This window comes from Clupea harengus, chromosome 9 (assembly GCF_900700415.2).
Source record: "Clupea harengus chromosome 9, Ch_v2.0.2, whole genome shotgun sequence".
Lineage (NCBI taxonomy): Eukaryota > Metazoa > Chordata > Actinopteri > Clupeiformes > Clupeidae > Clupea > Clupea harengus.
Genome location: NC_045160.1, coordinates 11617306 through 11630581, shown reverse-complemented (window position 1 = coordinate 11630581; position 13276 = coordinate 11617306). Strand labels below are relative to the sequence as shown.

Genomic DNA, 13276 nt, shown 5'->3' with positions numbered 1-13276 from the left:
TACATGATTTATATTTAATTGTCTAAATATATTTTTACTGGGTCGGTAACTCTAAACAGCACACAAATACAAAGTGTTATCAAGCTTATGTAATAGGTCCTTCCTGCATGCAAATACAGGTAAAGCTAATTGATCTCAGTACTACAGGAGGTTTATTTAAAGTTTGTGATAATTGTGACTAATTATATTTGACAAATGTTATCTGGGGTAGTTAGGTGCATTGTAGCACCTTGTTTAATTTTTTTAACACTGTAACATAAGTTCTTGGAGAGATACATCAGCTCACACATGGAATGCACCAAGCAATGAATATTGTAAAATAACCTATCAAATTAACATGATTGAAATGTGTGCTGTCAGTGATTGAAATCAGATAGTCATCCCCACCACCCACACACACACGAACAAGAAGACAACATGTGCAAACATTGTTACATTACATTTTACATTTATTATCACAGGCAGGAGCAAAAAGTAACTCCAGCGTGCTAAATGACTAGTCCACAACAGACAAAGACTCAGTGATGAGATTCCCAGAAGGATTATTAGTATAATTAGTCATGTGACTGTCTGATGAACAAGTGAGTGCAGAAAAATAGCGGGAAATCAAACAATGGCAGGAAGTAAATGGTGAGAGGTCAGGGCCCTGTTCGTCGTAGCTCGTTTAGCGAGTTATCGAGATAATTTTCAGGATAAGATAATTTAAGTCCCTCTTTTTGGTTCGTGGAAGCTACTTTGGATAAATCACCATAGCAACAGATCAATTAGCTTCAACCTGCTCCAGCGCAGGCTAATTTAAGTGAAGCTGGATAAGCTTGCCACACCCCCGGAAAGAGATCCCATTGAGCAAGGAGTTATATTAGTTAGATTAGCGTTTCATAGAGATAGAGTTCTTCGCGATCGCCAAGATCCGTTATTGAGTTCTATTGAGTTCTTGTATGAGCGCTACCGATTCAGCCGACAAGGAATAATTTATTTTGCCATTTATTGCAAACACCACAGTCGAGCATTGATTTTTGTAGTGTCGGTGATGCGGAGAACAAAGCAATCGTAATTATATGACAGTGTTATTAGTACACCATAGCATATCATTATTGTAGAAAATGATTAAGGTGGACTCATGATAAGAATAGAGAGAAATACACACAATTTCTTTTCACTGCTTCAATTTGTTGAATTTCTTATTAATAAACTTACATATAGTCATTTAGCAGACGCTTTTATTCAAAGTGACCAACAAGGAAATGTAAAAATGCACTTGGTAAGGAGGAGAGGGGATTTGAACTAGCAATCTTGAACGACTTCACTATCAACTGTACCAAAGTCACACTTGTAATACTTTATACATACATAGATATACCCCTATACACAGCTTCTTGTCTTGCTCTCGCAGCGCTGGCGGTGCTGGATTTTGCCATGATTATGGTCTTGTATTCTTCATATGCGTTCATGATCATCTCCTGCTCGCCAGCGGAGAAAAAAAGAGGCTCTTTCTTTGAGTTTAGTAGCCATTGTATCGTTAAAAAATCATGGTTTGGGTGATCGACCCTTCCCTCTTTTGAAGTAGGTCGGGCACGCGCAATTGCCCTGATAAGTTTAGTCTGGTTCTAATAAACGACATTGTTTGAGGGCGGATCAGCCTTGGACGAACCGATATATTGAGGAATCATCTCGGTAATTCAAACTGGCTAATGGGACAATTAATCGACTTAACTCAATCACTTACGACAAACGGAGCCCAGGTCTGAACCACATGGACAACAAAAATAAACACAGAGCACATGTGGGCTAAACAGTGTGCTAAAGCAGTCCTTTAGTGGCCAGAAATGTCCCAACTCGTGGCAGATCTCGTGAACTTTTCCCCCCACTTTCTGTAACATCGTGAGATGGGTTTCAGAAGTGGAAGGTGCTTGGGTTGTAGGTTTGTCTTCCATGTGGGCTGTTAAAAGCTTTGTGTAGGTGTGTAAATGTTACAGAATCACTGCTCATCATAGTGATTTCTTTTGAAGCACACTTATCCAAGACTGCCACAACTCTGTCTTCACTTTTAATTCTAACATTAACAGCATAACAACACAATTTTCATTTATTTTTTCTAAAATAAGAAAAACTAAAAAAACATCAGCATAAGATCCGGCCATTTTGCCCAACTGCTTTCTGTCTCTTTGGCTTATTCTCGTGACTGATTTGTAGGTTTGTGATTAAGTAAACACTCTTCTTTTTTTAGATCTGGATAAAACTGGAAACAAATCTTTATTTTCCTAGTAAAATACCAACAGCATAAACCTGAGCAAGTCTCGAGACAATATTGATTTTACTTGTCACACTAAATAACTTGTCACACTAAATCACACAATACTGATTTTACTTGTCACACTAAATCTTCCTTGGCCCTACTCTAATTGTTGATTGTCTTCACATACAGATTATTGAGTTTTCATTAAAAAAAATCCAACACAGTATCACTTTGCAGCTGCAATACAAAGTCCTTGAGAAGCGTAAAGCGGCCATGTTGCATTAACGCCTGTTAGTCAGTCTGAAGCCTCCGCGTCCTTTGAGGAGTCTGCCTGTAGCGTCAGACTGGTGAGTTGTTGCAGCTCATGTGAATCTCCTCTTCAGCGTCATCTTGTGTACTTGTGTCCTTCCTAGGAAAAGCACAGGATATTTTCTTTGATATGCTCACTAATTCAATTGCACTCCATTGACATACAACACAGCTGCAACAAGTACAAGTCAATGTCAATAATGTGATTATATTAGGGAAAGGTTATTTGTACCGCTCAGTATTTGCTTATTTGTATTCCTTGTTAGAAAATGACAAGAAAAATTAAATTACACCTTCCACAGTCCAGTTCTATCCTGCCTGATTTAAATATCTTAACCCTGGAATGTTCACAGCATTATGTTGCCTATGTTAACACATATACACATGTGACAGTGACACATTGGGCTTAGTGAAGGAAGTATATTCTGTTCTATTGAATGATTGTGGTTTGAAAATTAGGACAGTACCTACTCATGAGCAAAATCAAGTCACAGAGGATTTTCCCCTAGAAAAAATCAATGATGTGCATCTGTTAATATCATTGATAGGCATAATCACAGTATCCACACTAAGTACAGAGAGCATTTTGAGGGCCAAACCGTGAGGGTAGTGAGTCCAAAACTGTAACTACTGGTACTACTGACCTCTACTGGTTATTCAGCCAGATTACATCTGGCATCCTGAAAATGTCAACAGTGACATCATGATTTCATACTTACAACACCCAGTAGACCAATTCCTGATCCAATTTTAACTAAGGTGGGGATGATACTGAACTTCCCTGCCTATGGAAACAAGTACACCAGTGTAATCAATTTCAAATTGCATCAGTGTTCCCTGCTTTACAACAGAAAAACAACAAGCATTTTTGTCTTACCTTTCCATGAACCATGACGTGGAAACGAATTCCATACACCTTAAATAAAGTCCTGTAGTTATGTCCAGTAGCATTCTTGTAATAGCGGGCATATCTGGAGATGTAATCAGCGCTAATGTTAATATCTACAATGTGCATGACACAAGGTGATGTCAGTTCTGCTGAATGGAGACAAGCACTGCTAACAGTCTGAATGCCCTGAGTACGGCAGGAGGCTCTACCTAAAATTGAAGGTAGTGATAGATTTGAGGGTGGTGTTCAAGTCCAGACGGATGAAGCTGTATTTGGGATGGTACTGGGATGAGCCAATGTCCAGATTGCAGTTCCAGTTGATCAGGATTCCAATCGCCGCACCCTGAGATGACACACAACTGTCTGGGTTAGCGGCCCAGAAAAGAGCTGCTCTGTTGTTGTGTTCTGGTATTATACACAAGTTGCGGCTCGTGGGTGTGGTGGAATTGTCCATGGTGGAAAATTATATTTCATATCAGTGACATGTTATTGGAATCATATATATATATTAGTGCTGTCAAACGATTAAAATATTTAATCGCGATTAATCGCATTTATGTCATAGTTAACTCAAAATTAATCGCGATTAATCGCACATTTTTATCTATTCTAAATGTCCCTTCGTTTATTTATTTTTTCCATCTTTTTATTTTTATTTGAATGCCCTTATCAACATGGAAAAGTTGATTGGCTTGCTTTATGCAAATGTTTTATTTTATTGAAAACCAATATTGCCAAACAGGGCGGTACAAAATAAAATTATAAAGTGCACATTTCAGGTAAACAAGGACTCAGCCTATAGTGCAGTTAAACCATGGCTTAATATTTTCTTTTTTTCAAGTTTGCTGGGAACATAGCAGTCAGGCCTCTTATTTCAGAAACATTGAACCGTAACAGTTAGGTTACCAATAAAAGGTAAGCCTACTACTTCTTTGCTTTCAGCCAGCTGCCTGTTGACATTTTCAGACAACAGTGAAGCTCACTTCTTTTGCACAACACAACTTTTAAAAGTAAACTTTCCATTCAGAAGCTTTTTATCATCCATTTCGCGGTATCGCGCTCACCATTCACTCAAACCGTAACGTTCGCCTACTACACAGTTTGCGAGGCCAAAAAGAATGTTTATCTAAAAAAAAAAAAAAAAAAAAAACAATTATAAAAAAAAATTCGCGTTAATCTCGCGATAAAAAAATGAACGGCGTTAAAATGGGTTTGCTTTAACGCCGTTAATAACGCGTTAAACTGACAGCACTAATATATATATAGCTATATTATGTGGCCTTTGTTGTGTGAATATGTATGTAGTATGTATTTGAGTGTTAGAACACACAATGAACACAATCATAATATGAAATATAGCTGCAAGCAGCGATGCGGATTCCTCCTAAGATTGCGAAACCAGGGGAAAATGTATATTCTTTACAATTTTGGAAAGAAGAGTAAAAGAAGGTAAGAAGAGTGGAAGAAGGAAAGAATAGAGGAAAGAAGAGTGAAGAAAGAAGTGTCTTGCTAAAGGACGCTTAGACAGGGAATTGAACTAACAACCTTCTGAGTACTAAATGACTTCTCTACCCCTGTACCAATGTCACCCAGGTTTATATCTCAAAGTTTTGCTTACATATTAGTTCACTTCCTTGTTGGCGGCTTTTCTGCTGAATTTGAGTGGCTATACCGGACAAACGGTTGTGAGGATCAAAATTCTATTCTATATTTTTTGTGAGGCTAGGTCTGAAGATCATCTCTGGTGATTTTGAAGAAGATTTGACCAAAATTGTAGGAGGAGTAGGCTTTCAAAGGTTTTTTGATAAAACCGGGAATAACAGAAAATCTATACAACCGAAAATTGGTGCCATTGAACGTCGAATTCGTCTTTATCCAAGGAATCCAATGGTACCTCATTTTTGAAAATCGGTCAAACGGTTCAAAAGTTACAGTGTTAACAAAAGTCCAACTTTGACCCGTTGGTGGCGCTAGCGTGGTCTAGTGGGAGACATGAAACTTGGTGTGAGTGAAGAAGGGACTGTCCTTAATGAGTGTGCCAAATTTCAGAAAAAGTTAACATATGGGATTTGAGAAAAATTGTAGGAAGAGTAGGCTTTCAAAGCAGTTTGATAAAACCGGTAATAGCGGAAAATCTATACAACCGAAAATTGGCGCCATTGAACGTCGAACTCGTCTTGATCCAAGGAATCCAATGGTACCTCATTTTTGAAAATCGGTCAAACGGTTCAAAAGTTGTGTGTGTTAACAAAAGTCCAACTTTGACCCGTTGGTGGCGCTAGTGTGGTCTAGTGGGAGACATGAAACTTGGTGTGAGTAAAGAAGGGACTGTCCTTAATGAGTGTGCCAAATTTCAGAAAAAGTTACCATACGGTTCTAGGGGCTGCCATTGACTCCCATGGTACAAACATAATAATAATACCTACAATAACAATAGGTTTCCTCCTGACGGAGGAATCCTAATAACGATCCCAGATAAGGTCAGGTAGATCTTCATCACAACCTTATCATCATATTCAGCATCAGACGTTTCTCATTAGACCAGCACTGAAATACTGTGGAAGCAGGTGTTTCCTGTTGTTTATTTTATAATGCTTCATTGCTTAGTGACACCTTTATATTCACAAGCTCCATATAAACCTCTTGTAGTACTGAGATCCATTAGCTTCATCTGTATTTGTGTGTTGGAATGACCTATTTTATAAGCTTGGTAACAATGGACCTCATTCTCGAACGCAGTTAAGAAAAAGTTAAGAAGAAATGTCTACTTAACTCCACTTACGAAGTTCCCGGGACAATTCTGGCATTCATGAAAGTTTTCTCATCTGGGATTCGTCCTTAACTTGGAAGAGAATTTAAGAACGCTAAATAGCAGCCGTAAATTGGCCAGTTTGTTCTTAAGGGCTGAATTTGTGAGAAATCGTTGGTGATCGCGTTCAACATCAATTCTACAGACATCTTCGGATTAAAAAAATTATAATAATAATAAATACGAGAATATTGGTATCATTAACAATTATGTTTCACATTTATAGTCATGATTCTCAGACCGAGGCATTGTGATGTCCTAAAATAATTAAAAGCACTACACGAACACTGCAAATGTAAGTGAATAAATAAATAAATAAATAAGCACTAAAATCAATTGCGTGGATATAGCCATAGTGGAATAGAATGAACACATCTACATTCTGCAGTATCTCCACTTCTGCACCGATGAAATTAGGTCTGCGTTTACTTGACCGGTGCTCGCTTTCCACTTTGACATGATTTTGATCAGTCTAAAGTTGCTTCCGCGTTGCCTGTGGAGTCTGTGGATTGTGCACACGTCTCTTCAGTTGCATGCCCTTATAAGGAGCTGGCGGGGCGTTGCTGTATGAAAATTCAGGTGCACGAGAACGTGTGTTCAATTTAAGAATCAGTGCACAGCTACGGACACTTTGGCGGTTTAAGTACACATTTCCAGGCGTTCATGAATCCGGCAGAGATCTTTTCTTAGGTTGGTCTTTTGAAGTCCGTAAGAAGATATTTAAGAAGACACTTAAGAAAATGTTCGAGAATGAGGTCAAATATGTGTGCTGTTTAGAGCTACCTCGTAAAAATATATTTACACAATAAAGCAACCAACCATAAAAAAGATTAAAAAAACATAAAAAAGATTACACACAACTTTTAACAGCCCTGTGTTACATGAAAGACAAACCTACAACCCAAGCGCCTTACACTTCTGAAACCTCTTCTCCTCTCACAGGAGACACATAGTGTGTGGCTCACTACATCTGTGTAGCAGTTTCACATTCAATAGCACATAATAATAATAATAACTACAATTATTACTAGAAGGGCACTAGGACAGCACTGACCTCCATCAAGGCCAAATGCACCATATCACAATGTTACAATATTTATTGCTTGGTGCATTCCATGCATTAGCTGGTGTGTCTTCTCCAAGAACTTATGTTACAGTGTTGCAAAAAATGATACAAGGTGCTACAATGCACCTAGCTACCCCGGAGAACATCTGTCATATATAATACGTTTCATCACAAACTTTAAATAAACCTCTTGTAGTCCTGAGATCAATTTGCGTTACCTGTATTTGCATGCAGGGATGACCTATTATATGAGCTTGGTAACACTGTGTTGATTTGTGTTACCTTTAAAACCTAGTAAAAATATATTTACACAATTAAAAAGAAATTAAGAAACTAAGTAAAGTCATGACGTTATCAGGTCATATACAATAATGTTGGTCTACTTTACCCTCCACCTGTATTCAGTAGTTTATCACTGCATATTACACTTGTCAAACTGATACAAAAAGTATACTCACTGCTTGAGAAATGTCCTGAAACTTGTGTCCAGTTTTGTTAATAATATCCCCCAGACGGAAGATGGGACAGTAAGGATGGACCGACTCATCGTAGTTGCACGTCGGTAAATAATTCTTGTCTTGTGTCTCACGGACGTTTGATCTGGAATCAAGAGGGTAGCTTTGAGCCACGGCATCATGCCACTAATAAGATCACATTACTCCATTCTTTCCCCAGAACTGACCAGACCTTTGACTTACTTTGAAAAGCTGAATCTTGGAAATCTGATGAAGTTCTTGATATAGATGGTAAAGTTTTCAGCTTTCTCTAGCACACTGACATACAGGAAAAAAAAAGAGAGATGATTTTTCCACCAACAGTTTTACTCTCATGTATGTTTATGATACAAACCATGGCATTCACCTATTCATGGACATGAACAAACAGTCTGCTTTACAACAGTAATAATTTCATGTGAACAGGATTGTTTGATGGAAGCTCTTGGTGATTTGGTCTACAGACCATATATTTCTTAATTTACAAAGAAAAAAGTTTCTCAGTGAAAGTACATGTCGCTGTAGTAAAAAGTGTCTCACTGGGATTTCTGACTCTCTTCGCCTGGACACCAGCCACGTATTTCACATGTCCCTTTGTCATTTCTGTCCTTTTTCAAGCACCGACCAGTCTTTATTCCTAAAGTATAGATATCACATGTAAATAAAAAGACTTTCACCAAAGCAGACAAGGATTCTGTTGAAAATAGTATGCTATTTCATGTTTGCTGTTATCACATAAACAATAAGCAGCTGGACATTGAGTAAAAGACACTACACCCCATCACATCCAGCCAAATAAACCTTCCTTAAAGGTCAATCACTCACTTCATGTTTATGTAAAAAGAAAAGCATCTATTTTTCCTGTTAGTACCCCATGGTGACTTGGCTTGTTTTTCACGACTGAATAGCCTAATTACACTCTCATAATATGGTACTTCCTTAGTCATACCATGACCAGCTCTAACTGGCTCTTCAGATGGGCAGTCACCATGGTCACTACAGCGGCCATCCGGAACCGTATCGCTCTGAAAGGATAACAAACATAAAGCTTTTTTAACCTGTGGGGCAGTGTTCTACAGAAAAAAGCAGATAGAGTTGAGTCAGTCAGGGCTTTACTGGTTAGCCATATGAGGTGTAAAGATTGGTGTGTGACTGCTGTTGAAGAGCTTAAAGTGGGTTAGATGCTGAATCACTGGGAAAAGGTGGACATCACCAGTACATCATTATATTTGTTTAGTAACTACCTCAGTGGACATTCAATATGTTTTCATTTTTCAGAAAACGCCTCTTGCACGGGCTATGTATGTGTTAAAGGTGCAGTGTGTGGGATTTAGGGGGTCTATTAGCAGAAAAGGAACATGTGATTGTCTTTTTAAATGTGTATAAGCACCGGAAATTATGAATTGTTGTGTTTTCGTTAGCTTAGAACAAGCCCTTCATATGGGGGCAGATCATATTCCATGGAAGCCACCATCTTGTGCCACCATGTTTCTTCAGTAGCCCAGAACGGACAAAACTGGATCAAGAGAGGGATTTTCACTCTTTTACATTGAAGAAGAAGAAGAAGAAGAAGAAGAAGAAGAAGAAGAAGAAGAAGAAGAAAAATCAGTGGTTGCTGGTACTGGTTAACAATTTTGTGTTATGAGAAATTTCAGAACCCAAAGTTTGACAAAAGGAGGATAATACTTATAATTTAGTGCAAAATGGCAAATGTTTCACAAATACTTAGAATTCAATGATAATGTAATTCAGAATTCAGAGAGATATACAGGGAATGTTGATCTGTGTAGCACCCTACGTGTCTGCTTGTAAACACTGTAAGAGAGGCACTTACTTCTGCACATTTGTCTAATGTCTGATTGGGTATTTTTGTGACAGTGGTTGTGATGAAGAAATTAGCTTCACCCTGCAAAGACAAAAATGGAGAAAAAATATCTGTCTACAACAGTGCAATATATTTGAATGTACATATATGTGTTAGGCCTGTGATACCACTCAGAGCTAAGCAAAAAAATGGGTAAGATAGAGCAGGTAAGTTTGAATAACATTTCACAAGAACTACATCATTGCCATACGTCCGGACTCACATGAGGTGGAATTACATAGTCCTCCGGTCCCCACACACTGAGTCCTGTGTCGCTGGAATTGATTGGTACAACACCCTTCACTTTGGTGATTACAGAGCTCTGTATGGACTCCTCTACTGCTTGATAGCCCTTCTTCATGACAAAAACCCACCTAGGCAAAAGATAAAAGACGACAAATGTATAAATCAACAACGAGAAATATCACTTCATACCACCACCAAGAAAGATCACTTCATATTACCAAGACAGTCAGTTACTTATCCGTTATCAGTTAGTCCGTTCATCAGTTGGAACAAACGCAAAATTGATGAGTGAGAACAACCATTATCTTCTCTCTCCGATACAAATCAGTACAACTCATCCAAGAAATAATTTGAAATCAATAGATATATAGTGTTATCATTTGACCAAAGAACAAAAAACAAATGTTAAACACAAACGTCGTCTATTACCGCTGCATGTAAGTCTACCGCGGGTATGTGCTTACCAGATTAGGTATCCAATGATACACAGCTGAGTAACTCTGTATAATATGCCAACTTTATAATTTTTCACAGTGTCATAATTTTCAGTTTTATAATAAAACGCAGAGAGAACGCTATCCTTAAACGTTGACATCTCCACGCTGGGACTGCTTCGAGGCACTGTCATTGAAGGTCTGCACCGCGATGAAGCTAGTTTGAGATTTGACATTCGCTGAATATTCAATTTTGAACTTTCGATTTGATCATGACAAGCCTCTTTTATTCAGGCAGGGCTTAGTGTACGTAGCTTGCGGTTGTGCTGTCATCAAAGCGTCAACCTGATGGTCCTCCTGGCAGAACTCAACAAACGGAATATTTTTCGCTTCATCGGTAAAGCTATGCAGATAATAGTGCCACTCTTGTTTAACCGTTTAACTAAACTATGAGCATGAAATGGAAATAGCTACTGGATACTCTTGTAGGCATGAATGTAAAGCATTAAGAATATTGTCATAATGGTCCTCCTAACCTTCCTTGGGATCATCCTGCTATATGTCTAATGCACGGAAGACAAAATATTTCCATTCATGGCTACACTTCAACCATAACCACTTGGGTTGTAGTGGGTAAAGGCATGCAAATATTAATGTAACACCACTCGCTGTGCAGTCTGTCCCTGTCTGTATTTGTGGATAGAAATTGTTGCATATTTGTGGATCATTATTTACAAATAATTTTGAGACATTTTTCTCTCCATATTTGTTTTCTCCATAACTTAAAGACCACATGGAAGGAAAGACGTGAGAGAGGGAGAGAGAGATTTAATACAAATCCAAACAGATGCAAATGCTCAGATAATGAGTCCTCTAAGAGCAGCCTTGCCCTTGACCTCGCCTTGTGGGATGTTATGTCACACAGTGACTTGCGTGTGAATAAACGCACCCAGATACAGTCTCTCAAGGTTTGGGTGGTAGCCAAAGGAAGCACGGTTCCTAGAGAGAATACTTTCCCCTCCTCAAACTTTGCTTTGTTCTTTAAATAAAAAAATAAATAATACTAAAAGCAATTGATACTCCATCTCCTTTTTTTTTAAAGTGGGGACAAGTGAACCATCTTTAAAGGTGTTGTTGTATCTCCATTCTTAGCCATGTGTATAGTTCAGCAGCAGCAGATGCATCTTTTGAAGAGTCCATCCATTTTCCTGCATCAGTAATACAGATAGCTCAAACTGTTTCAGCACAAGGTAATTGACCCTTGGGTGTACACTCCTCCTTACATGGATAGATCACCTCTTCTTGGTCACTCAGTTTCAGTCTGTCCTCTGCACCAAACATCTGAGGGACTGTACACAACAAGACTGGACGACCTTCTGATACATTCTGGGCTTGTGTGAATTCCATGTCCTTACAACTTCATCAAGTTCTTCCTGCAGGATTACAAAGAAAATACTCTTCTTACCAACAGACAGCAATATATTCCACAACAGTTAACATAATCATCATAATTTGCGTATAATTATGATATCTTACCTTCCTAGAGAGGTGTCTGGCTAACATTTCGGGGATTTCTGAAGAGTAACCTATTAAAGGAAACCTGAAATAACAGTTTCGGCAAAATTAATCGAGGCAGGTATAATACTAATGTGATATGTGCCTGGTGATATGTTTTCACACACAATAACAGATGTCCATTATCCAACCCCATCAACCGTAGCTAAAATAAAAATGATCATACCGGGCAACCTCTCCCTCTCCTCCTACCTATTCACCCCTCTCTATATCATAATGTCCTGTCATTGATACTGATGATGTGGCCATATTACTTGTCGTTCTCTTTGGGTGCCAAAGGTTACCAGAGTTTGTATCCCAGTTTCTTCCCTTACCCTAATCCAGGTTTGGGATCACCCCCCATTTTCATATCAATTTGTATAGTAATTCTGTATGTATACATGCATATACCTTCTTTTATGTGTCATGGACTCATCAATCATGTTTATATCATGTACATATCCAGCATGTAGGCTATCCTCTTATATTTGTATGAATCCACTGGCTTGCCTCTGATTCTCTATTCTCCCTCTCCTTTTCTCCCCCATTTTTTTCAGAATTGATTTGAATTGAGTGAATGTATGTAAAAGTGGAATCAATCAATTTCCTTAAAGGCTTACTTTATTTAAACAGTTCATAAAGTGGCAGATGTAGACTGAAGATGCGATTTAGGTTTATTTAGGCATTGTAGCACCTTGTATAATTTATTTTAACACTGTAACATAAGTTCTTGGAGAAGACACACCAGCTCACGCATGGAATGCACCAGGCAAAGAATATTGTAAAATAACCTGTCAAATTAACATTATTGAAATGTGTGATGTCAGTGATTGAAATCAGATAGTCAACACCACCACCCACACACACACAAACAACAGGACAACATGTGCAAACATTGTTACATTACATTTACATTGGAAAACTGGTCCCTCCCACTGCGCCCCTAAAACTACCTGACTGATTTTCACGAAACTTGGTGGAGGAATGGAAATGGGCCAAGAAATAACTCATTAAATTCTCGAGAGGATCTGGTTCAGTTGATCCAGGATTTAGTTTTCCACTCTCTGTAACATTGTGAGATGGGGCATTTGGCCTTGGTGGAGATCTGCGCTCTCCTAGTGCCCTTCTAGTAATTATTATTCTGTGCTATTGAATATGAAACTCTGTGAGATTTGGTGAGAGCCGTGTTACATTTAGTGTCACGTACATGAGACGTGAGATGTTGAAAATCTGTGAGTCTCACGGTTGAAACACAAGACTTGACAGATAAACTTGACAGTTTGTGGTTGTCAGGATCACAACAACATCCTTTCACACATATGCTTTTGTTGAGGTGGCCCTTTGGACACGTAAGTGAAAGTTGACGGAGTATGTG

At 38.5% G+C, this 13276-nt stretch overlaps 1 protein-coding gene across 1 annotated transcript; it reads right to left on the bottom strand.

Moving 5' to 3' along the window:
* Positions 1-2900: 2900 nt before the first annotated feature.
* On the bottom strand, positions 2901-10131 carry LOC116221737 (P2X purinoceptor 5-like). Its single transcript, XM_031572850.1, has 10 exons — positions 9891-10131; positions 9638-9709; positions 8675-8828; positions 8344-8440; positions 8008-8082; positions 7768-7909; positions 3644-3777; positions 3423-3516; positions 3265-3330; positions 2901-2909 (listed from the first exon to the last, which is right to left on the bottom strand). The coding sequence occupies exons 1-10, from the start codon at positions 10026-10028 to the stop codon at positions 2901-2903; spliced, it is 981 nt and encodes a 326-aa protein (XP_031428710.1). The 5' UTR covers positions 10029-10131.
* Between the last annotated feature and the right edge of the window lie 3145 nt (positions 10132-13276).

Excerpts from the sequence above, each read along its gene's own strand:
- LOC116221737 (XM_031572850.1), bottom strand. The coding sequence starts at position 10,028 with ATGAAGAAGGGCTATCAAGCAGTAGAGGAGTCCATACAGAGCTCTGTA. Across the intron at positions 8,829-9,637 it reads CATTAGACAAATGTGCAGAA|AGCGATACGGTTCCGGATGG; the intron begins GTAAGTGCCTCT and ends TTATCCTTTCAG. Across the intron at positions 3,517-3,643 it reads ATCACTACCTTCAATTTTAG|ATATGCCCGCTATTACAAGA; the intron begins GTAGAGCCTCCT and ends TTACATCTCCAG.